The 24,182-nt window shown below is 44.2% G+C and overlaps 1 protein-coding gene across 1 annotated transcript; it reads left to right on the top strand.

Moving 5' to 3' along the window:
- The first annotated feature begins 593 nt into the window (after window positions 1-593).
- LOC136626393 (pancreatic triacylglycerol lipase-like) lies at window positions 594-21,414 on the top strand. The gene is made up of 12 exons (XM_066601397.1): window positions 594-642; window positions 1,069-1,223; window positions 1,567-1,692; window positions 1,773-1,907; window positions 4,129-4,237; window positions 8,393-8,512; window positions 8,622-8,741; window positions 8,911-9,029; window positions 9,357-9,483; window positions 18,837-18,948; window positions 19,649-19,816; window positions 21,328-21,414. Exons 1-12 carry the CDS (start codon window positions 594-596, stop codon window positions 21,389-21,391), a joined length of 1,404 nt encoding a protein of 467 aa, XP_066457494.1. The 3' UTR covers window positions 21,392-21,414.
- The last annotated feature ends 2,768 nt before the right edge of the window (window positions 21,415-24,182 follow it).

Below are 24,182 nucleotides of genomic sequence, written 5' to 3'. Positions count from 1 at the left end.
GTGCACACAGGTCCTCCTGTGGGGGTTGCAGTGAGGAGAGGGGGAGATGGGACCCCTATCATCACATTTGGTGTGGGGGGGGGGGGGGGGCACAGTTGTTAGACCCTCACTGATCAGACTTTTGTCATGTACCCCTGGTGGCTAGGGGATAAAAGTCAATCTTGGTACAACCCCTTTAGCAAAAAGGCCCATGTGCCAGGAAAAGGTCTCCAGGTTGTTGAGTTCTGCTCACTTTCTGAAAGTGGAAATATTGTAGTTTCCATCTGGAATCTGAAAGCGTGTCATTTGCTACAATGTATCAGTGCAGGTAAATGTATCAGTCTGGAGTCACAGAGGATTCTCTGGACTGGATACAATTGTGAAGCCTCTCCAGCTGTGAGATACATTAGCGAGGTCTGTTTATCAGCCTCTGAATGGAAACCAGGAATGTTTTCATTCATTGATACCAAGCAGAGATGTGGAAAATGCCGGGAAAGTGAAAACAGTCTGTTAGAAATGTCCATGAGTTTTCTTGATTAGACAGATTGTATTAAAGCACTTTGTACAGTAACATGAAATCCCCCCATTTGTATATTGCTTGTATCCATTCACAGATGATTGGAGCTTTACTGTCCATCTGCTTCTTGGTGGAGGCTGTGAAAGGTGAGATATCACTGATGTGTTGGTATGGTGTTTTATGCAATACTCTGCAGATCTCTAGAGAAGTGTAATAATCTGCAGGATATATCACTATATATCAGGAGATAGAGAGGACAGAGCGATGTTTGGCGGATTGCTAGAGATGTCAATAATATAGTAATCTGCAGGACGTATCACTTATATATCGCTAAGGAGGACAGATCGCTGTTTTGCGAATCTATAAAGATCAGTGGTGCAATAATCTGCAGGATAGATCTCTGTTAGGAGGCCAAGGACATATTAATGTTCTGCAGATCTCTAGAGAGGGCAGTGGTGTAATAATCTGCAGGATATACCTCTGTATATCAGGAGGTAGAGGGGACAGAGCGATGTGCTGCAGGTCTCCAGAGCTCAGTGGTGTAATGATCTGTCTCTTGGGTCACTCTGCAGGCGGTGAGGTCTGCTTCGACAGGATCGGCTGTTTCTCAGATGATGTTCCGTGGGCGTGGACGGTGCAGCGGCCGATCGCGCACTTACCGTGGTCTCCGGAGACCATCAATGTTCGGTTTTTGCTTTTCACTAAATCAAATCCCAACAACTTCCAGGTGAGAAACAGGAAAAGCAAATCTATGCTAATTTTGGTGCACGTCATGTTTGCGCAGTAATTTACAACTTTTGTAACCCCTTGCCAGTTTGAAAAACTGGCTATAAAAGTGGGCGTGTTAATCACAGGGGGCGGGGCCTCCATCCATGACATACATTATTTTTTAAATCCGTATCTGGAGCAAATTATAACGTAAATCGACGCCTGCTCCTCGCATTGTCATGGCGCCACTCCTGTCACATGATATATCTGGCAACTGATCGCCGGCCACATCCGTGGCCTCGCAGATGTCACGCTTCCTCCACTTACTGATCAGTTGTTGTGACTTATCTGTTATCATGTAGGAGGTGAACGCCGTGGAGCCCTCAACCATCTCAGCCTCAAACTTCAGGGCGAGCAGGAAGACAACGTTCATCATCCACGGCTTCATAGATAAAGGGGAGGAGAGCTGGCTGATGGACATGTGTAAGGTGCGGGACTGTCACTCACTACACGCTTCTGGCCCCAGTCACCACGCCACTCTCACACGTGTCGTGTCTTTTACTTACAGGCCATGTTACAGGTCGAGGATGTCAACTGCTTCTGCATTGACTGGAGTGGTGGCTCGCGGACTTTGTACACACAGTCAGCCAATAACATCCGAGTGGTGGGGGCAGAAGTCGCCTACTTCATTAGTATTCTCTCGGTAGGTGGTTCACTGCCTGTGCAGAGCAATTGCTGGGTCAGGATAATGGGGCTAGTAAATGGTCAGCCATGTAATACATCCAGACATCGTCAGTCACAACACAAAAGAATGATCCTCCAGTGATCACAAATGACTGCTTCTCTGGACTCAGTCTTTTCCTCATCTTCTCAATCCAGTCCAGACCACCATGGTGCTTCTTCCAGCCATGACTCTTTGCAGATATTGCCTTCAAACAATAATAGTGCCCACATGGACCCCAAATATATAGCTGCTCGCCTCTCCCTGTTCCATCACTCTTCTCCTGAGCACCTGGAAAAACAAGAATGATACAGACACCCATGTATCTATATACAGATGTAGAAGCCCATACAGGCCGCTAAGACGATGGCTCTACACGTCTGCCGCAGTATTCAACTTCCTCTGTACAGTCTTAAACATGAAGATGAAATTGAAAGTGTTCCTTGGGCTGGGATATATTGATGGGTTGCTGACACCTAAGATAAAGAAGAGGCCACATATATGGATTCTGCATGATTGTTAGGGACTAATACACTCTTTGTAAAAAGAAAACAATCTGACCCACAGAGTATCACGTCTTGTATCTAAGGTAGAGAAAGTATGACAGGGTACTAGAGCCTACATGCCCGACCATATCCCATCTTGTATCCAAGTTAAAGGCGATACAACAGGGTACTAGAGCCTCCTTTCCCTGCCCGTATCACATCTTGTATCCAAGCTAGAGGCGGTGCAACAGAGTACTAGAGCCTCCATGCCTGCCTGTATCACATCTTGTATCCAAGCTAGAGGCGGTACAACAGGGTACTAGAGCCTCCATGCTCACCATATCACATCTTGTATCCAAGCTAGAGGTGGTACAACAGGGTACTAGAGCCTCCATGCTCACCATACCACATCTTGTATCCAAGCTAGAGATGGTACAACAGGGTACTAGAGCCTCCATGCCTCCCTGTATCACATTTTGTATCCAAGCTAGAGGTGGTACAACAGGGTACTAGAGCCTCCAGGCCCCCCGTATCACATCTTGTATCCAAGCTAGAGGTGGTACAACAGGGTGCTAGAGCCTCCATGCCCCCCGTATCACATCTTGTATCCAAGCTAGAGGCGGTACAACAGGGTACTAGAGCCTCCATGCCCCCTGTATCACATCTTGTATCCAAGCTAGAGGCGGTACAACAGGGTGCTAGAGCCTCCATGCCCGCCCGTATCACATCTTGTATCCAAGCTAGAGGTGGTACAACAGGGTACTAGAGCCTCCATGCTTGTTCGTATCACATCTTGTATCCAAGTTAGAGGTGGTACAACAGGGTACTTGAGCCTCACTACAAGGGGTCGGTTCTCCACAATAAATGACCCTTTTGCTCTAAAATGTAATCACTAATATCAACATTACAATCACAGAGAGAGAGTTTCATCCCATCCGACAACTTCTAGGGGAGGGATGTTACTGACAACAAGTGTATATAATATCCCGGCTACATTGTAATGATATGATATTGTGGGGGTGCGGCTGGGATCGGTGGGGGTCAGACCAATGCACCTGTAATATTAGTTAATGTCTGGTCTCAGTTCTGTTAATCCGCCATCCCCGTCACAAAGACGTAGTGTATTATCATATAATCCTGTATTCCTGCAGCTGCCACTAGGGGGCGCTCACCACAAAAGGATTCCGCAGTGACTGATACACTTATATCAGTGGTGGAAAATAGAATTTTTCCTGAATTGCTCCAAGGCTTTCCAGGTGCTAGAAAATTCCCTGAAGTGCGTCTCCGGAGCCGCTGATTGTAGACTGACCCCCACATTGGACCTGCTATCACCTTATTTCATCCACTGTCACTGATGGATGTGAAAATGCAGCCAAAACCCACATCCTCCTCCCGGGATCAGCGGCACGGACATCACACGTGTGCAGCGTGACTGGCTTCTGGGATGGAAGGGGTGGGCTAAGACTGTGGGGTCTCCTCCTGTGTGGACGCCGCTGCGCTCTACTACTGCGGGGATCTCATTTGTAGAGGCAACAGGAGATCTTCATCCCTTGTGGGAGACACATGGGGGGGTGGATGGGGGGGGGGTATATGGATCTTCCACGGTCAGTGACCCCCATAATTACAGAGGGGTCTCATATGCTCCTCCCTACATGCTGCCAAATTGCCCCCAGATTACGGCCCATTAGTGTTAATTTCTTTGTTCTTGTCCTTCTCAGAGTCAGTTTAATTACAGTCCTGCCAACATCCACGTTATTGGGCACAGTCTGGGGGCTCACGCTGCCGGAGAGGCTGGGAAGAGGAGCCGTGGCATCGCACGAATAACAGGTGGGTGAAAAAAGTTCAGCAAGATGAAAGGGATGAAATCCAAAAAGTTATCAATTAAAGGGCCGGTGCATGCAGAAATTAGGACATCTTATCAGCCTCATAGTGCTCTCTCCGCTCCTCCTGACCTCTAGTCCAGTATCCAGGACCGTCTCTTCCTCATTATGTCTTCTAGTCCAGTATCCATGACTGTCTCTTCCTCATCGTAGCCTCTAGACCAGTATTCATGACTGTCTCTTCGTCATTGTGTCCTCTAGTACATTATCCATGACTGTCTCTTCCTCAATGTGTCCTCTAGTCCATTATCCATGACTGTCTCTTCCTCATTGTGCCCTCTAGTACATTATCCATGACTGTCTCTTCCTCATCGTAGCCTCTAGACCAGTATTCATGACTGTCTCTTCGTCATTGTGTCCTCTAGTACATTATCCATGACTGTCTCTTCCTCATTGTGCCCTCTAGTCCATTATCCATGACTGTCTCTTCGTCATTGTGTCCTCTAGTACATTATCCATGACTGTCTCTTCCTCATTGTGCCCTCTAGTCCATTATCCATGACTGTCTCTTCCTCATTGTGTCCTCTAGTCCAGTATCCATGACTGTCTCTTCCTCATTGCGTCCTCTAGTCCAGTATCCATGACTGTCTCTTCCTCATTGCGTCCTCTAGTCCAGTATCCATGACTGTCTCTTCCTCATTGCGTCCTCTAGTCCAGTATCCATGACTGTCCCTCCTCACAGCTCTTCTAGTAGAGGTACAGCACAGTGCGCGTCGCACACGGCATCAGCTAACCTGGTGGTTCTCTGACTGTCACATAGTGTCCATTTACAATATTACACACTGGATACTTTGTTACGGAGTGTTCTTCTCCTCCATGTGATGCAGCTCATCCGCTGTATTCCAGCAGCTCCTTCAGCCTCATGCTATATTCCTGGTTATATCGCTCCTCCGCTGAAAAACGTACTTCTCAATCGAACAATCGTTTTAGGCCAGATAGCCATCTTATTTAGCTAATAAAATGTGATTGTTCCCAGCAAGAGAAACGACGTAATCTTGTAGATATGAGACCTTTTAATGGCTAACAAAGATACATGATGTAATAATAGCGAGCTTCCGAACCAACGCAGGGTTCTTCTTCAGGCTTATGGATTGGATCTGAAGAGGCATGGATATTTATACACACTTATAACATACATACTTATGACAAGGCACAGATATGGATGTGATTGGTTCGCACTTAAAAGGAATTCTGCAACAGCGAACAAACCTTTTTTTTGTCTAGGCACTGATAGCGGAGTGAAAGTTTTATGGTCCCTAAATTACTGTTGGATGGGGGGAGGTCATCAGGCTTGAATTGCTACAAGAGATACACAAACATTTTTAGCTAAACACTGATAAGGGAGTGAAAGTTTATGGTCCCTAAATTACTGTTGGGGGGGGGGAAGGTCACAGGCTAGAAATGCTACAAGAGGTACACAAGGATTTTTAGCTAAACACTGATAAGGGAGTGAAAGTTTATGGTCCCTGAATTACTGTTGATGGGGGTCTTATCTGTATAATAAATGTCTCACACTTCCCATTCACGCATAAATCCTGGGGAATAATTTAACCCCGTATTCAGCGTGTCAAAGGTCGTTATCAATTTATATTCCCAAATTCTTCTGTGGTTTTGTGACTTGAAACCACCTTTCAATATCAAAACTCTCATATCTCCTATGTCATGTCCACGGTTAGAGAAGTGCTCGGCCACAGGTAATTCTCTCTTTCTGTGTTTAATATGAATTTAGAATGATTTGTTTATTCAGCTCATCCCCAACTGATTTTGTCCGGCAGATATTATTGTTAATATTTTTTGAGAATTAATTTTACTTTATCGATAACCTTTTTTACTCTCACTAATATTTTCTGTGTTGTTTTATGGTTTATCGGCCTTTTTTATATCCACATAATATAATCAGAATTTAATAAAATGAATGGAGCAAAATTAATTGTAAAATATCATGAATTCTGCATCACAAATAGGTATTTTCTTTTTTTGTTATTCCGGTAAGTGTTGGATATCTTATCTTAATTCTTTGTGTTGTTTCTTATAGTAATGGCTGTGTGTTTCGCTTGTGGTATTCAGACTCGTATAATAGACTAGCTGATATACCCGGCTTCGCCCGAGTTAATTTGGTACTGGTGTTTATCTGGTGTTCACACGGAAAGTCTCATGAAGTCGTGGTTACTTTAGAGATACTGAGGAAAAAGATATGTTCACCATTTTGCATGGTTCTCTGCGTTACCCAGGAAACACCACGTGGAGGTAACCATGCGACGTTTCCTTTATATAAAATGACATCGGGAAGTGAGAGAATTAGATTCCGTACATAAAATTCTTTTGCGTATAGAATTGAATAATGGAGTTGGGACCCATTAGCTTTTCCTATTTATGACATAATCAATGCTCGTGCCAAATTTCCCGTTTCTATGACACCGGAAAGTGAAAAAATTATATTCCGTACGTAAAATTTCGATGCCAATTCTTTTGCGCTATAATTGAATAATCGAGTTGGGACCTATGAACTTTTCCTACTTATGACATAATCAATGCTCGTGCCAAATTTCACGTTTCTATGACACCGGAAAGTGAAAAAATTACCTTCCGCACGTAAAATTTCGACGCCAATTCTTTTGCGCTAGAATTGAATAATGGAGTTGGGACCCATTAGCTTTTCCTATTTATGACAAAATCAATGCTCGTGCCAAATTTCCTGTTTCTATGACACCGTAAAGGGAAGAAATTACATTCCGCACGTAAAATTTTGACGCCAATTCTTTTGCGCATAGAATTGAATAATCGAGTTGGGACCCATTAGCTTTTCCTATTTATGACATAATCAATGCTCGTGCCAAATTTCATGTTTCTATGACACCGGAAAGTGAGAGAATTAGATTCCGTACGTAAAATTTGGATGCTAATTCTTTTGCACATAGAATTGAATAATCGAGTTGGGACCCATTAGCTTTTCCTATTTTTGACATAATCAATGCTCGTGCCAAATTTCACGTTTCTATGACACCGGAAAGTGAAAAAATTACCTTCCGCACGTAAAATTTCGACGCCAATTCTTTTGCGCTAGAATTGAATAATGGAGTTGGGACCCATTAGCTTTTCCTATTTATGACAAAATCAATGCTCGTGCCAAATTTCCTGTTTCTATGACACCGTAAAGGGAAGAAATTACATTCCGCACGTAAAATTTTGACGCCAATTCTTTTGCGCATAGAATTGAATAATCGAGTTGGGACCCATTAGCTTTTACTATTTATGACATAATCAATGCTCGTGCCAAATTTCATGTTTCTATGACACCGGAAAGTGAGAGAATTAGATTCCGTACGTAAAATTTGGATGCTAATTCTTTTGCACATAGAATTGAATAATCGAGTTGGGACCCAATTACTTTTCCTATTTTGGAGATAATCTATGCTCGTGCCAAAATTCATGTTTCTACGACATCGGGAAGTTGGAGAACTTTTGGCGAGTCAGTCAGTGAGTGAGTCAGTCAGTGAGTCAGTGAGTCAGTGAGTCAGTGAGTCAGTCAGTCAGTCAGTCAGTCAGTCAGTCAGTGAGTCAGTGAGGGCTTTCAGCTTTATATATATAGATTTACTCTGCCTGCATCACTTCATTCATGCATTCCTTTATGAGTATCCGTTTTTTGGGGCATTTCCACTGCGGCCCGCAGGTTCATCAGTTATTAGGATTTAAACACGAATCATGTTTACTACCATTCAGAATGGCGGCACACATCTGTATATACAGTGTATATGCGTCCGTATATATTATTTTCACCGTTATTTCTTTCCTCTTTTTTATTACTACATTATATATTCTCTTTATTCGTATGACTATACCTAACTCTCTTTACAGTCAGTTCTGAAGAAGGGGCTGCGGCTCCGAAACACGTTAATATTGACTGTTTTTATTTTAATAAGGAAGAAGCGGGTTTACAGCCAGTTGAAAAATTTTTTGCATGAGGGCTGCGCCTCTCTGGTCCAGATTTTTTACATTTTCTTATAACTCCTCCTCATTGTAACCTCTAGTCCAGTAAATGGTTGTCTCTTCTTCATCATGACCCCAGTCTAGTACATGACTGTCTCCTTGTTTGCTGATACAGGTCTGGATCCGGCTGAGCCCTATTTCCAGGAAACCCCAATTGAGGTGCGGCTAGACCCCTCAGATGCCTCGTTCGTTGACGTCATCCACACAGACGCGGCCCCGATGATCCCCAATCTTGGTGGGTATATTCCAGGAAGTGATGCCGGAGGCTACAACCCCCATTATCTTCATCAGATGACGTCACTCAACTTCATTGAAAGTTGATCCATAGAAGTTGTGTCTTTCAGGATTCGGAATGAGTCAGCTGGTCGGTCACCTCGACTTCTTCCCGAATGGTGGAGAGGAAATGCCAGGATGCCAGAAGAACGCCCTCTCCCAGATCGTGGACATCGATGGAATCTGGCAAGGTAAAAACATGACCTGCAGTCCTATGTAACCCCACAGATCACACAGTGATAACTCTCTGAAAATAGATAATGTAGCAAATGTGAGCTGCAGTCCTATGTAACACCACAAGTAACACAGTGATAACTCTGTGAAATAAATGTAGTGATCTCCTTGGTATTTTCCCGGCAGGTACTCGGGATTTTGTCGCCTGCAATCACCTGCGTGGTTACAAGTATTACACGGAGAGTATCCGGACGCCGGACGCCTTTGCCGGATTTCCAAGCTCCTCTTACAACTCCTTCAAATCAGTAAGGTTTACACCTGCGGGGGCAGGTCATTAATTATTCATTACACTGTAATCTATCTCTCTGTATGTATCTGTTAGAGTCAGGTGACTCTTCATGGTGGATCCTCCGACTGGCGGTCATCCAGCTCTCCTGTAATCTCCACACCTGAGAGCGCTGGGGAACAACCTGCTGGAAGCTGCGCTGGTGGCCATGTTGGTTGTCACCCAACTTTCCCAGAATTAGATAACAGTGTGACAGATGAGGACGTTTCAGTTATTACTGGTTCTGAGATCTTTATGTTAGTACATTGAGCTTACGGCACTGTTCCTCAATTCACCTCTGTTTCAGGGTTCGGGGTTCCCGTGCCCCAGTGGCGGATGCCCATTAATGGGTCACTACGCTGATAGTTACACTGGCAGCATCTCCCCGGGACAGAAGTTCTACCTCAACACCGGCGAACAGTCCAGCTATGGCCGTAAGTGTCAGGCCGCAACAATTGTATGTAATATAGCACAATTGTTATAAACTCTTTGTCCAAAAACCATACCGCCCCTAGAAAAAGTTGTTTTGCTGCAAAACTTAGCATGAAGTTCCATCTCAGGCAGGTCTGTAAATGATGAGAGTTGTGGTGATTAGATGGACGGTCTTGTCACCGGATACCCTAAAATTGGTTCCCCCCCCTTGGCCTATAAGAGGCTCTCGGAGGCTCCTTGTGTGTAGTGACCTCTTCTTCCGCTTGTGTAGAGCTTGTTGGCCACTAGACGCCTCTACGACGCAGAGACGAGATTTCACCCCATTACTGAGAGGGGTGCATTATTGGGACGTGAGAAGCTGGATGGTTGTATCGATGAATTGTCCCCCACTGGTCGTTCTGACCGGTGGGTCTGTAGGATGCCCCCTACAGACCACCAGTAGAGAGGAGCGTCTGACCAGACTGTTAGGAGCTGTTGGGACCAGTGGATGGGGGCACAAAAGGTGAATGCCTCAGGACGCCCCCTACAGACCACCAGTAGAGAGGAGCATCTTACCAGACTGTTAGGAGGTGTTGGGACCAGTGGATGGGGGCACACAAGGTGACCGGGCTCAGGACGCCCCCTACAGACCACCAGTAGAGAGGAGTGTCTGACCAGACTGTTAGGAGGTGTTGGGACCAGTGGATGGGGGCACACAAGGTAATTGGGCTCAGGACACCCCCTACAGACCACCAGTAGTGAGGAGCATCTGATTGTCCGACAAGCATGAGCAGCTTCAACTGTTTCATGGCCCATTGTCCAAAGACAAGTGGCATCATTGTTACATGCCCCTGTGTCTTTCTGAACCATTTCCAGGTGCTTGCCTGAAAGATATTTGGTCTTATGACGCCCCTTACATGTATGGCCTTTGACACCCACCATCGCCTCCATTTGCATCAGTGTCGTGAACAACGAAACCGGACTGAAACTGAATGGAACTGGGTTGTCTTCAGCGATGAATCCAGGTTTAGTTTGGCCACTGATGACGGCCGTGTTAGTATCTTGAGACCTCGGGGTGAGCGCCTCAATCCTGCCTTTGCTGTGGAGCAGCACACTGCCCCCAGCTGGTGTGATGGTCTGGGGAGCCATTGCATACGACAGTCGGTCACCCCTAGTAGAGCTCAGCGATGTGTTCAGGACATCCTGCAGCCACATCTGTTCCTCTCATGGTGGCTTCCAAGAGGCAGCAGGATAATGCTCGGCCGCACACACAAGGGGGTAACAGAAAGCCCCCACAACATTGTCACTCCTCCGTGGTTTCCTGGTTTCCTGATTTATCACCAATAGTACATGTATGGGACCATCTGAGACGCCAGCTTCCACAGCCTATGGATCTAAAAGCTCATTTACAGCAAATGAAGAGCAATATGCGAGAGGATGCCATACAGAACCTATATGCCTCCATGCCTGCTCGTATCACATCTTGTATCCAAGATAGAGGTCGTACAACAGGGTACTAGAGCCTTCATGGCTGCCCATATCACCTTTTATCCAAACTAGAGGTGGCCCAACAGGGTACTAGAGCGTCTATGCCTTCCAGTATCACATCTTATATCCAAGCTATAGGCAGCCAAATCGGATACTAGAGCCTCCATGCCCACCTGCATAACATCTTTGTCCAAGCTAGACGAGGCACAACAGAATACTAGAGACTACCTGGCCATATCAGATCTTATAGCCAAGCTCAAGGCAGCCCAACAGTGTACTAGAGGCTCCATGCTCGCCTGTCTCACATCTTGTATCCAAGCTAGAGGAGGCTCAACAGGGTACCAGAGCTTCCATGCCCTCCCACCTGCATCACATCTTTGTCCAAGCTAGAGGTGGCCCAACATCATACTAGAGCCTCCATGCCCACTGGTAGCACATTTTGTATCCAAGCTGGAGGTGGCCCAACAGTGAATTAGAGCCTCCTCGCCCACCACATCATATCTTAAATACAAGCTAGAGGCAGCCCAAAAGGGTATTGGAGCCTCTATGCCCACCCATTTTACATCTTGTATTCAAACTAGAGGTGTCTAAACAGGGTAATAGAGCCTCCATTCCTGCCCATATTACATCTTGTGTCCAAGCTAGAGGAGGCCCAACAGGATACTAGAGCATCCATGCTTGCCCCTCTCACATCTTGTATCCAAGCTAAAGGCAGTACAACAGGGTACTAGAGCCTTCATGTCCCCCCGTACCACATCTTGAATCCAAGCTAGAGACAACCCAACAGGGTACTAGAGCCTCTATGCCCGTCCGTATCACATCTTGTATCCAAGCTAGTGAAAGTACAACAGGGTACTAGAGCCTCCATACCCCCCGTATCATATCTTGTATCCAAGCTAGAGGCGGTACAACAGGGTACTAGAGCCTTCTGTTTCTTCTCCAGTTTGGACACAAGCTGCTGTTGGTTATCAAGTTCCACAGTAACATCTTCTAATTTCTGCTGAGGACTCATTTTAACCTTCTCAAGTTTATCATAGGCAGATGCTTTTTCTTCATACTACTAATGTGTAGCCTCTAACCCCCTTTCAATTTCTCTCATCTGCTCTTCCTCACAATCCCAGCATGCAGTATTCATTTCTGACACCTGCACCTGAAGCGTTGAAATTGCTTTGCCAGGTTTCTTCATTTCTGCATCTACCTCTAACTGTATGAGGAACGTATTGCCCTTATCTTACATTCTCTTCAGCTGTGCGCTAAGGCCAAGCTTCTGACGCGTCTCTTCTTCGACCAGCTTCTAAGACTCTTCACTCTGAACTTCCAATTCCACCTGCAGTTGGTTCACCTTCTCAGACAGCTCTGCCTGAACTCTGATCACTCGTTCAGTGATCGTTACTTGTAGCTCTAGAAGCTCCATCTCACCTGCATTTCTTTTGCATTTATTTAAGAGCAGCATCTTTCTCCCTGGAGTATTTCAGTCCCTTCCTTAGCATTCAGGACAGCAAGCATTGTGGCAAGTTCCTCCTGAGCTCTGAGCGTTCACTGTTTGGACGTCAGGGTCTGCACTAACTACCTCTTCTGTCTTACTTGAAGCAGTCTTCCTCTTCTTCTTTGCACCTTTAGTATTACCTGTCAGGGGCGTACCTAAAGGCTCAGGGGCCCGGGTGCAAAAGTTCAGCTTGGGCCCCCCCGGGCGCTTTTTTTTCCTCGCCCCGTACCTATGCCTGAGGGCCAATGTCCACGTGCGGATTTTATTTATATAATCTGCACGTGGCCCCCACATGGGAGATCTGTGCATCTTGCTGCCCATAGGGAGGCATTAGCATCAGTAGGGCAGCTAAAAGCATGCAGATGGGATTCCTTCCTGGTTTGCAGGTCACACGCACAGGAAGAAATCACAGCATGCTCTATTTTCCTGCGGATCTGCCACACGGACGGCTCCCGTGGCATCCATTGAAGCCTATGGAAGCCGTTTGTATCCGCGGCACAGCTGCAGCTATTTTTGTGCTGTGCCGTGGATTCACGGGAGAACATGTTGGTGCGCATGCACGCGGCACGCTGCCGGCATGTCGAGCACATCCGCCGACCGGAAGAAAGAAAATCCGTCCAGCACAGAGGGGAGCCCCGCAGCGTCCGGAGAGGTGAGTATAATGTATTTTCCCTCTTTATGTACACAGGCATGTATGGATTTCACTGCGGGATTCAGCAAGTGGGCATGAGGCCTAAGAGAGAGAAATAGATACATAGATGGATAGATATGAGAGAGATTCAGAGATAGATAGATAGATAGATAGATAGATAGATAGATAGATAGATAGATAGATAGATAGATACAGATAGATATGAGATAGATAGATGGATATGAGATAGATTATAGATAGATAGGGGATAGATAGGAGATAGATAGATATGAGATTGAGAGATATGAGACAGATAGATAGATAGATAGATAGATATGAGATAGATAGATAGATAGATAGATATGAGATAGATAGACAAATAGATACATAGATAGATATTATATAGATAGATAGATATGAGATTGATAGATATGAAATTGATTGATAGATAGATAGATAGATAGATATGAGATTGATAGATAGATAGATAGATAGATAGATATGAGATTGATAGATAGATAGATATGAGATTGATAGATAGATAGATATGAGATTGATAGATAGATAGATAGATAGATATGAGATTGATAGGAGATAGATAGATATGAGATTGATAGGAGATAGATAGATATGAGATTGATAGGAGATAGATATGAGATAGATAGATAGATAGATATGAGACAGATAGATAGATAGATAGATATGAGATAGATAGATAGATAGATAGATAGATATGAGATAGATAGACAAATAGATACATAGATAGATATTATATAGATAGATAGATATGAGATTGATAGATATGAAATTGATTGATAGATAGATAGATAGATAGATAGATAGATAGATAGATAGATAGATATGAGATAGATAGATAGATATGAGATTGATAGATAGATAGATAGATAGATAGATAGATATGAGATTGATAGATAGATAGATATGAGATAGATAGATAGATAGATAGATATGAGATTGATAGATAGATAGATAGATAGATATGAGATTGATAGATAGATATGAGATTGATAGATAGATAGATAGATATGAGATTGATAGATAGATAGATATGAGATTGATAGATAGATAGATAGATAGATAGATATGAGATTGATAGGAGATAGATAGATATGAGATTGATAGGAGATAGATATGAGATAGATAGATAGATAGATATGAGATTGATAGATAGATAGATATGAGATTGATAGATAGATAGGAGATAAATAAATAGATAGATAGATAGATAGATAGATAGATAGATAGATAGATATGAGACAGATAGATAGATAGATAGATAGATAGATAGGGGATAGATAGATAGATATGAGATTGATAGATATGAGACAGATAGGAGATAGATAGTTAGATAGATATGAGACATATAGATAGATATGGGATAGATAGATAGATATGAGATAGATAGATAGATAGATAGAGAGATAGATAGACATGCGATAGATAGATAGATAGATATGAGATGGATAGATAGGAGATAGATAGATAGATAGGTATGAGATAGATAGATAGATAGATAGATAGATAGATAGATATGAGATTGATAGATAGATGGATATGAGATAGATAGATAGATATGAGATTGATAGATAGATGGATATGAGATAGATAGATATGAGATAGATAGATATGAGATTGATAGATAGATAGATATGAGATAGATAGATAGATAGATATGAGATTGATAGATATGAAGCAGATAGATATGAAACAGATAGATAGATATGAGATTGATAGATATGAAGCAGATAGATAGATATGAGATTGATAGATATGAAACAGATAGATATGAAACAGATAGATAGATAGATATGAGATAGATAGATAGATAGATAGGAGATAGATATGAGATAGATAGATAGATAGATAGATAGATAGATAGATAGATAGGAAGGAGATAGATATGAGATAGATAGATAGGAAGGAGATAGATATGAGATAGATAGATAGGAAGGAGATAGATATGAGATAGATAGATAGATAGATAGATAGGAAGGAGATAGATATGAGATAGATAGATAGGAAGGAGATAGATATGAGATAGATAGATAGGAAGGAGATAGATATGAGATAGATAGATAGATAGATAGATAGATAGGAAGGAGATAGATATGAGATAGATAGATAGGAAGGAGATAGATATGAGATAGATAGATAGATAGATAGATAGATAGGAGATCGATAGATAGGAGATAGATAGATAGATATGAGATAGATAGGCAGATAGATAGATAAATATGAAATAGACAGATAGGAGATAGATATGAGATAGAGAGATATGAAATAGATCGATAGATAAATACATAGATATGAGAGAGATTCAGAGATAGATGATAGATAGATAGGCAGATAGATAAATAGATAGGAGATAGATAGATGTGCGATAGATAGATATGAGATAGATAGATAGATAGATAGATAGATATGAGATAGATATGAGATAGATAGATATTAGATAGATAGATAGATAGATAGATATTAGATAGATAGATAGATAGATAGATAGATAGATGGATAGATATGAATTAGATAGATATGAGATAGATAGATAGATAGATATGAGATAGATATAAAATAGATAGGTATTGGATAGATAGATAGATAGATAGATGGATAGATATGAATTAGATAGATAGATATGAGATAGATAGGCAGATAGATAAATAAATAGATAGATATGAAATAGACAGATAGGAGATAGATATGAGATAGATAGATAGATAGATAAGTACATAGATATGAGAGAGATTCAGAGATGGATGGATATGATATAGATAGAAAGATAGATAGATATGTGATTGATAGATAAATAGATATGAAATAGATAGACAGATATGAGATAGATAGATAGATGGATAGGAGATAGATAGATATGAAATAGATAGATATTAGATAGATAGATATAAGAATAGATAGATAGATATGAGATAGATTGATAGATAGATATGAGATGGATAGATATGAAATAGATAGATATAAGAATAGATAAATAGATATGAGATAGATAGATTGATAGATAGATATGAGATGGATAGATATGAAATAGATAGATATAAGAATAGATAGATAGATATGAGATAGATAGATAGATAGATAGGAGATAGATAGATATGAGATAGATAGATTAGATAGATAGATAGGAGCTAGATAGATAGATAGATAGATATGGGATAGATAGATATGAGATAGATATATAGATAGATATGAGATAGATAGATATGAGATAGATAGACACATAGAAAGACATACAGACAGACAAGCAGATAGATAGATACATATCCCCGCTGGCCAGACTTCTTCTTTGGTGAGCTGTGTCAGCAGCAGGGAGATGACATCATTATCCGTGGTTTACTCGATGCTGTGCTGTGCTGAACCAGTGAGTCTGTGTCTGTGTCCTCTCTGCTCCTTCCCCCACCCCCCTCCTCTTCCCCCGTCGTCTCTCCAAGTCCTCCCCCCTCCCTTCTCCTACTCTCCTCTCTGCCTCGTGCTGTCGGCCGGACCGCACTAAGCATGCGGCAGCCAGCCGACAGTGCAGTGCGAAGTGCATGGTGCAGGGCGGCCTCTGGGCCCCCTCAAGGGCAGGGGCCGGGTCGCCGTTGCGACCCCGGCACCCCCTGCCGGTACGCCTATGCTACCTGTCGTCTCTCTCTCTAGTTTGCTTTCACTACTCCTCTCTATCACTAGAGCCATAGTTGTGCTAACTTTCACATTGGCGTTGGCTGAGCTCTCTATGGATTTCATCTGGGGAACATTTCTATCAATTCTCGGCGCATCACGCACAGAAAACATCCCCCCCCCCCCCCCTGCCCCCCCCCCCCCCCCACACACATGATACTCCAGGGTCAATGGAAAAGTTTTTCTGTACCATATTATCAACACAGTCCTCTGACATATCCTCAGTAAATGTCTCTGCACACCGTGCAGCTTTCATTGTGTTATCCTCCACAGAACTCAGAGTCTTTTTAATGGACTCATTTATTTGAGCACCCCCCCATACACCCCCGTCTGAGGAGCCCCTCCATAGCTCATTCCTCCTCTCCCAAAAACAAATTCCACCACCTTCTCTCTGTTGTCCTCTGCTTGGACCACTGTTGTTCCCACAAACAGCCGCAGTTTTTCAGCCTCCTGGCCCTTTAAACCGCCACCTGCAGCTTTTGTCGCTCCACAGCAACTTCAGCCCCCTGGCTCTTTACACACCACCAGCAGCGCCGCTCACAGGAACCGCACCTCCGTTTCCACGCTCTCTGCCACTCTTTGTGCGCCACTCTGTGTTGTGCCAGTGCATCCTCCACCAATTCTGGCAAGGGGGTTTCTTGCCTGCGGATGGCCAGCCTCTACATCTGGGAAATAGCGCACCTCATGCATGGAGGCATCACTCCAGGAACAGGAATTTCCTTTAACCCTTTCCAATCCAATTTCTATCCTGTTTTTCCTAGGGGGCTTACTCTTTTTCTGCCGTTATACAACGGCGCTATCTGCTGGCTAAAGCCAGTACTGCGTGAGGTGACACGTTGAATAGGCTCAGACAGCAGAGACGCTGGCAATATACAGTAAGAGAACCCCGATGGAAGTCTTCCAACATCGGAGCTATACAGCCTTAAATCATAATGTCTTCAGAGGTCAGGCGGTGAATTGGAAAGGGTTAAAACTGGCCAGCATTTATTTTCTCTCTCTATCTCTCAATCCCTCTCTTTTCCACAAGTTTCTCGCAGACTTTCCGCATCAATCCCTCTCCTTTTTCAAGATCTCTGCTGGCTGTCAGTGTAAGAAAACATGTGTTACATCACTATGCTGTGAAAACTCGCCCTCACCAAGTCTTGCTCTTACAGCCGATGGTTTGATACATTGTATCCAGTCTAGACAAACTTCTGTACAGTAAACCGATACACAACAGACTGCTGCAGCACCGATGCCGACATCCATCCAGCCAGAGCTGTCCAGGACCGATTTTCTGTCTCTAGATGTACACAAGAATTTTCTCAGACAGCAAGCAGAGATTTTGAAGATGTTGAAGAATCAGTGCAGACATTTTGTTGTACAGTAACTAATCATTTAATGTAAATGCCGGCAGCGACTGAGCAACAAATGAGAAGTCGTTCTGTTTCTGCAGGCATTGAAATAAATGATGATCGGTCCGTGGAAACAGACATTCATGTATGAATGATGATCTGTTTACTGTGATTGGATGATGATCCCCGACCTGCTCTGCTTCCATTCACTGCGTGAAAGCACACCAATGATCATCAATGGGACCCTCTGGGTACCTTCATACGGGCGAATTGCTCGCACGAGTTCTGTCCGATTGTGATATGGAAGAACTCGCATGTGAGAAGAATCCACTGATTTGCTTTTATTCACATGAACAATTTTTCAAGACGGTTCAAGATTGAAAAAGCGCTGCAGGTCTTATTTTTGGGCAAGATTGCTTAAGAATCGCTTACAGGTGCAGCCTTTTTCCTTAATATTGGAGTACCACTTTGTGCACCCGCTGGGGGGAGCATCAGTAAACTGTTAGATGTGAGAGTCAAGGACATGGGGCGCTCTCCTGTCTTGGTTGGTTCAACAACGAGGACATTTTACTGTCAGACAGTTTTGCTAAATAAAACTTTTTGAGTTTCTGTGTCCATTGAAATTAAATTTCTGTATCTGAAAGTCATTAAAGGGGAGTTCTGGGGCCTCAAATCAGGGGGATCATCTGTAATGACCCTGTGTAATACACATAATATAACAAGCCATTTCTTTCTGCCCCCCAGGCTGGAGATATAAGGTGACGGTACAGATTGACGGCCCCCTGAATGTCCAGGGATACTTCCACGTTTCCTTGTTCGGGTCCAAAGGGAACACCCGTCAGTATGAAGTCTACAAGTAAGGAAAAACTCCTCCCGCTGAGGGATTTCTATGGTCGCCCCGTCTCCAAGAAGACGATAAATAAAAAACCATCAAAAAGCTATATAGACCCCCAAAATGGTTCCAATAGAAACTACAGATCGCCCTGTAAAGACCGCGCGCTCATACAGCGCCATCAGCGGAAAAAATGGGAAAGTATGAAAAGTTCTAATAACGACAGAAGGTAATTAAAAAGATTGCACTTTTCCCATTAGTACAACATAAACCTCTCTATAAATTTGCTATCGCTGCAATCGTACCGACCCACAAAATAAAGAGAAGTCCTTTTTACCGCCCCGTCAATGCCATAAAAATACCGCTTCCAAAGAAATGACAAAATTGTGCAGTTTTTCCCATTTCACCCCACTTGGAAACATGTAAAAGTCTTCCCTACATTATTTGGCATGTGAAATGGAATCACCTGAAAAATACAAGTCGGCCCACAAAACCCAACAAGCCCCCATTAGATGCGTCACCGCAAAAATCAAGCAGTTCTGGATTTTTTGAAAGTGGGGAGGATAAAAATGAATAAGCTCAGCAGGAAGGGGTTAATTATAAGGTGCCAATAAACCAGGATATAGCTGCATCTGAACTACATGTCCCAGCATTCCTTGTCCACCTCACCTGGACACGTCTGCTGCAGGAGAATGGGGGTTGTAGTGCTTTTTCTTCCTTGCAGAGGATACATCAAGCCGGGGAGCTCGTACACGGCGCACATCGATGTAGAAAGTGACGTCGGACCCCTCAACAGGATCAAGTTTGTCTGGAACAACAACATCATTAACCCTCTCTTCCCCACCCTGGGGGCCTCATCCGCAACCATCCAGTACGGAAGAGATGGAAAAATGTAAGTGACTCGCGATACTGTACCTCCTCGCTGCCCACATTCCCTCTTGGCTGTACATGTCACAGGGGTTTCTATGATCCAGAGGGCACGGACTACAGGCTGGGCCATGGAGAAGTACCCCAGCAGTAGTCAAGGGGCACTCAGGGGCCCAGCTGTGATTTTCACTATAGGCCACTGTGCTGTCAGTAACCTGGGCAATTTAACCCTTTTGACAGGGAGAGAGAGGGTGGACCCGACTGATCCCGCCTCTGTCACTGATTTGTCACAGATTGATTACTCCAAGTGTGCTTCCTGCTATGGCCACTGGTCATGGCAGAGCTTCAGTTGATCACTTCAGCAGGGTTGAAAGTGTGGAGTCGTTAGAATACAGGGATATTTGTACCCAAATTTCCAGGCTTCTGCACACATGCAGAATGAAAGCTCAAATCACCCCGTGATCCGGCCTAACGCCTCGAGCACTTTGCAATACCCACACACACTCGCTGCAACCACCAGCTTTTAAAGGTAAACTGGAACCCAGACTATGAATTATGAACACTATTTTCAGAGTTATAATACATTTTAAAGCAGACAAGGTTCGACTAATAAATTGCAGATTTATTCAAAAGACTAGCAATGCTAAATATCTATATATATACAAAAATATACAGAAAAGGATGTTACAGTGGAGATAGGGTTTACAGGCATACACAACAGACAGTACTTAAAATAAAACAAGGAGAAAATAACAGAAAGATACCAGATACCAAGGTTCTGATTTGTGCTGAGTCCCAGAAAGAAACAGGACAGTCCATACGCTGTAGTGCACCTCTGAAGGTCCGACACCTGGTCCCTGTGACCCCCTGGTTCTTAAAGTTTTCCCCAGAACACACCTCCCCCACCCTTCTCTGAGGTCATTCAGGGAGACATGGGGTGGAGGCATAGGTATCTGCAGAAAAACCATAATTCCCCATTTTGGCTATATCTCTGCAGGAGATCCTCCGATTTGGAATATATGCCTGATATATTTCCTGTCATGATTTTATCTACTCAGCGATACTAAGTGTGTCCCAGAAATTATACCCGGATATGCCATTTGGGGTAGTTCTGGGGCTTGAACCTCAATGTGTGTAGATGCGTTTTAATTGGCTGGCCCAGCCGATTCCGAAAATATAATTCATATCGAGCTAGGACCTTCGCACAACCAATAATCTTTATTAAGAGATTTTCTTCTGATTTGAGTCTTGGAGCTGGGATGTCTGTGGGAAAATACCAGAGGTGTCAGTCCTCCCTGGCAGGGGGTAATTAATATCTCCCTGTCACTGGCTAACTTTATCGCCATCATGATTAGAGACTTCCTGAGGCCAAATGCATATCAGAAACCTCGGCATATGTAAGACTGAAGGGGAATTAAAAATATTGCGTTATTCCACCCAACTTTCCCATGGCCCAGAAGGGCAAGGTGATTTGGACAATTGGGTGGCACTTTATCAATATTAATATACCACACCTTTTGTAATCTGTTCTTCCAGGTCTAAATTCTGCAGCAGCGGTACAGTCAGAGAGGAGGTCCTGCAGACCCTGAACCCCTGCTAAATCTGCTGTGAGCGTCCTGAGAAATAAAGAGCCATCTGGAAATTGCCTCTGAGTGGAATTATTCCCAAACAGTTCTGACCGGAGTGTGAAAAGCCATGAGCAGCGTGATGTGTACATCCAGTCGCACCCAGAGCAGCATTCATCATTCTGCTACCTCCTAGCTGTAAATCTTGTACTGTAATACATTCTCCATCATATTGTGGGAGACTAATGTGTGATGCAGAGTAATCACATCTTCCACAACGCAGCCCAGCAAAGACACTGAACCAGCAGGGGCAATCTGTGCATTTGTGCCACAAAACAAGGGGCTCCTCTGCATTTTTTGCGCACATAAATGTGAACAGCGTATTTAGATGTGCAAAAACACTGTACACTGTATAGTGGTGGTGCCTGGTATTGCAGCTCAATCCCATTCACTTGAATAGGACTGAGCTGCTCTGGGACCTGTGAACATGCCAAGCACCACAACCTCTTCGGTCAACATGGAGCCTGAGTGGAAGACCCTGCTGATCAACTCTTGATGACCTAATCCTCAGGGCCATCAATAGTTGTCCCAGAATGTCCTTTAAGCAGCTATTACACGAGTGCCAGCACCCACTCTCCCCGACAAGTGCCAAATGGTATCTGTGAGTGCAGGTGGCGCCCAACAAATGTTAGAAATACTTGAGCGCTAATGGTGGTGTAATAGCACCCCAAGAGCAGAGTCACACAGCAATAGAAGTTGCTGCTCATCCAATGCAGGTCTGCTACACTCCAAGGTATCTTCTCCTGCCCCACCACTTCAGCCTCCGCCAATATCCCGGTATTCTTCTCATGGCAGTTGGGTCTCACGCTCTTCAGGCTTCCAACTGTATGTAAGCTACCTGAACTGAAGAAGGGGTTTTGCCCCCGAATTGTGTTTTTCAATGCTGGTTGCCTATATTACCAAATAAAGGAGACGTTTGAACCTAATTGTTCCCAGGATCTGATTGCTCGTGGAGCATTGTGCCGATTTACCAGTTGTTTCACCCATGTCCAGTTAGGTGGAGCGGTATCTGGTCGGCAGCACCTCCATAATATCTCGTACACTTCTAACCCGTACGGCCCTTGCCTCTTCTTTGGGCCCCTCGTACCACACGGTTTGTGCTCCTCTCATTTACATTACACCGTGGTCATTATTAGTCCTGTCTGACCATCGCAGTAGTCTACTAGAGGTCACCATGATGGAAAACCAATAGGAGTTGTTATAGGATAGGAATTGGGGTGGAGGGACCCAAAGGACCCCCTTTTAAGTTGTGACTTCAAATGTAAAGAGCTCTGCCTGCTGTCAGTGTATGGCAACTTGTACCAGTTATGTAGCCCATTTTCTTGCCCTGGGGTCAATCATCTGGGCGCTTGTGTCCTGTATTTTTCACCCACCGTATAGAGCAAATACGTATTCGCTGTGTACGTTAAATCCCCCTTAGCCTATAGTGCAGGTAATACGCACTAAAAGAGGCCCTGGCGATTTTCTTTGCTCCCACATATGACTGGCCCAATAGACCAACAGGTTTTCAGCGTCTCTGTGAGCCCGAAGTCTCAGATAATTGTTCAGTCTGAAGAAACAAGGAAGATAAATAGCGTAATTATGGGGGGGGATCAGAGTGCGGCGACATCGAGAAAGCGACTGTTCCATCAACTTGTGTGAAAGCGCTGGAGCGATAGTCGTTCAGTGAACGGAGGCGGAGGGCGCCGGGGATTGTTCCATCCGCCTCCATTCACAGGAAACAGGAAGTTGTTCACAGATTAAGGCCGGCCTCACACAGGCGAAACGCGTTTCAGACGTACAAACACACTGTGACCGAAATGCGTCTGTGCGCAAATTCTGCCTTCTCTGGCATGTGTGTGCACAAATACACACAAAATCCCATTAATTGTGCATCTATGGGCAGTGAATATGCAGGTTTTCTGCAAATATAGGTCATGCCGCACAGTTTCTCACATAATTGCGCATCACGGGAAAAAATATGGTCAGGTGACTGTTCTGTTCACTGCATATTTCGCACACAAAATCTGCGCCCGTAATACGCTGCACATATGTGCCCCTGTGAACGGGCCCTGAGCGAGATAGAGATAGGCTCAATAGTCGTTCCACAAGCTGAGACTGACTAATGGCTGAGCGACTTCTCGCTGTGTCCCGGTGCGGGCCGTGTACGCGGGCCGCCAGTCACCTGACATCACTACTGTGAGGGATTACTCGGGCAGCTATCGGCCATGTAGAGCAGTGTTCCCCAACTCCAGTCCTCAGCGCCCCCCACAGGTCATGTGTTCAGGATTTCCTCAGTGTTGTACAGGGGATGTAATTATTGTCGGTCCCTCAGACATTACCACGGGGGTTCTTACCATAGGATATCCTGAAAACAGGACCTGTTGGGGGTCTCTGAGGGCCGGAGTTGAGAAACACTGGTGTAGAGGTACCTCTAGGGGTATCAGTGTGTTTCAGGGCGCTCCAGGTAAATGATGCAGGTCGGTCAGTTACGGGTCGGGCCGGCGGTTCAGGACATCACTGTGGGTTATACAATAAGGGACCATTTGCTATGATTAAGGAAGGTCCTCACAGCACAACCCGAGCGCCTACACAACACAGAAACCACCATCAGATGAAGACTCCGATAGCCAAGTTCACCTCATGAACGCCCCGCACGGAGAAGGAAGAACGCGTCTACTGAACAAACCAGTGTCCTTATTAACCCCTTCATAACTTCAATACACTTTTTTTTTTACAGAGGTCACTAATAGGCTTTAAACCTGCACATACATCTTTCTAAGGCGG

The sequence above is a fragment of the Eleutherodactylus coqui genome, chromosome 4, assembly GCF_035609145.1.
Source record: "Eleutherodactylus coqui strain aEleCoq1 chromosome 4, aEleCoq1.hap1, whole genome shotgun sequence".
Classification (NCBI taxonomy): Eukaryota; Metazoa; Chordata; class Amphibia; order Anura; family Eleutherodactylidae; genus Eleutherodactylus; species Eleutherodactylus coqui.
This window is presented reverse-complemented; position numbering and strand designations above follow the sequence as displayed.

Excerpts from the sequence above, each read along its gene's own strand:
- LOC136626393 (XM_066601397.1), top strand. The coding sequence starts at position 594 with ATGATTGGAGCTTTACTGTCCATCTGCTTCTTGGTGGAGGCTGTGAAA. Across the intron at positions 643-1,068 it reads CTTGGTGGAGGCTGTGAAAG|GCGGTGAGGTCTGCTTCGAC; the intron begins GTGAGATATCAC and ends GTCACTCTGCAG. Across the intron at positions 18,949-19,648 it reads CGTCAGTATGAAGTCTACAA|AGGATACATCAAGCCGGGGA; the intron begins GTAAGGAAAAAC and ends TCTTCCTTGCAG.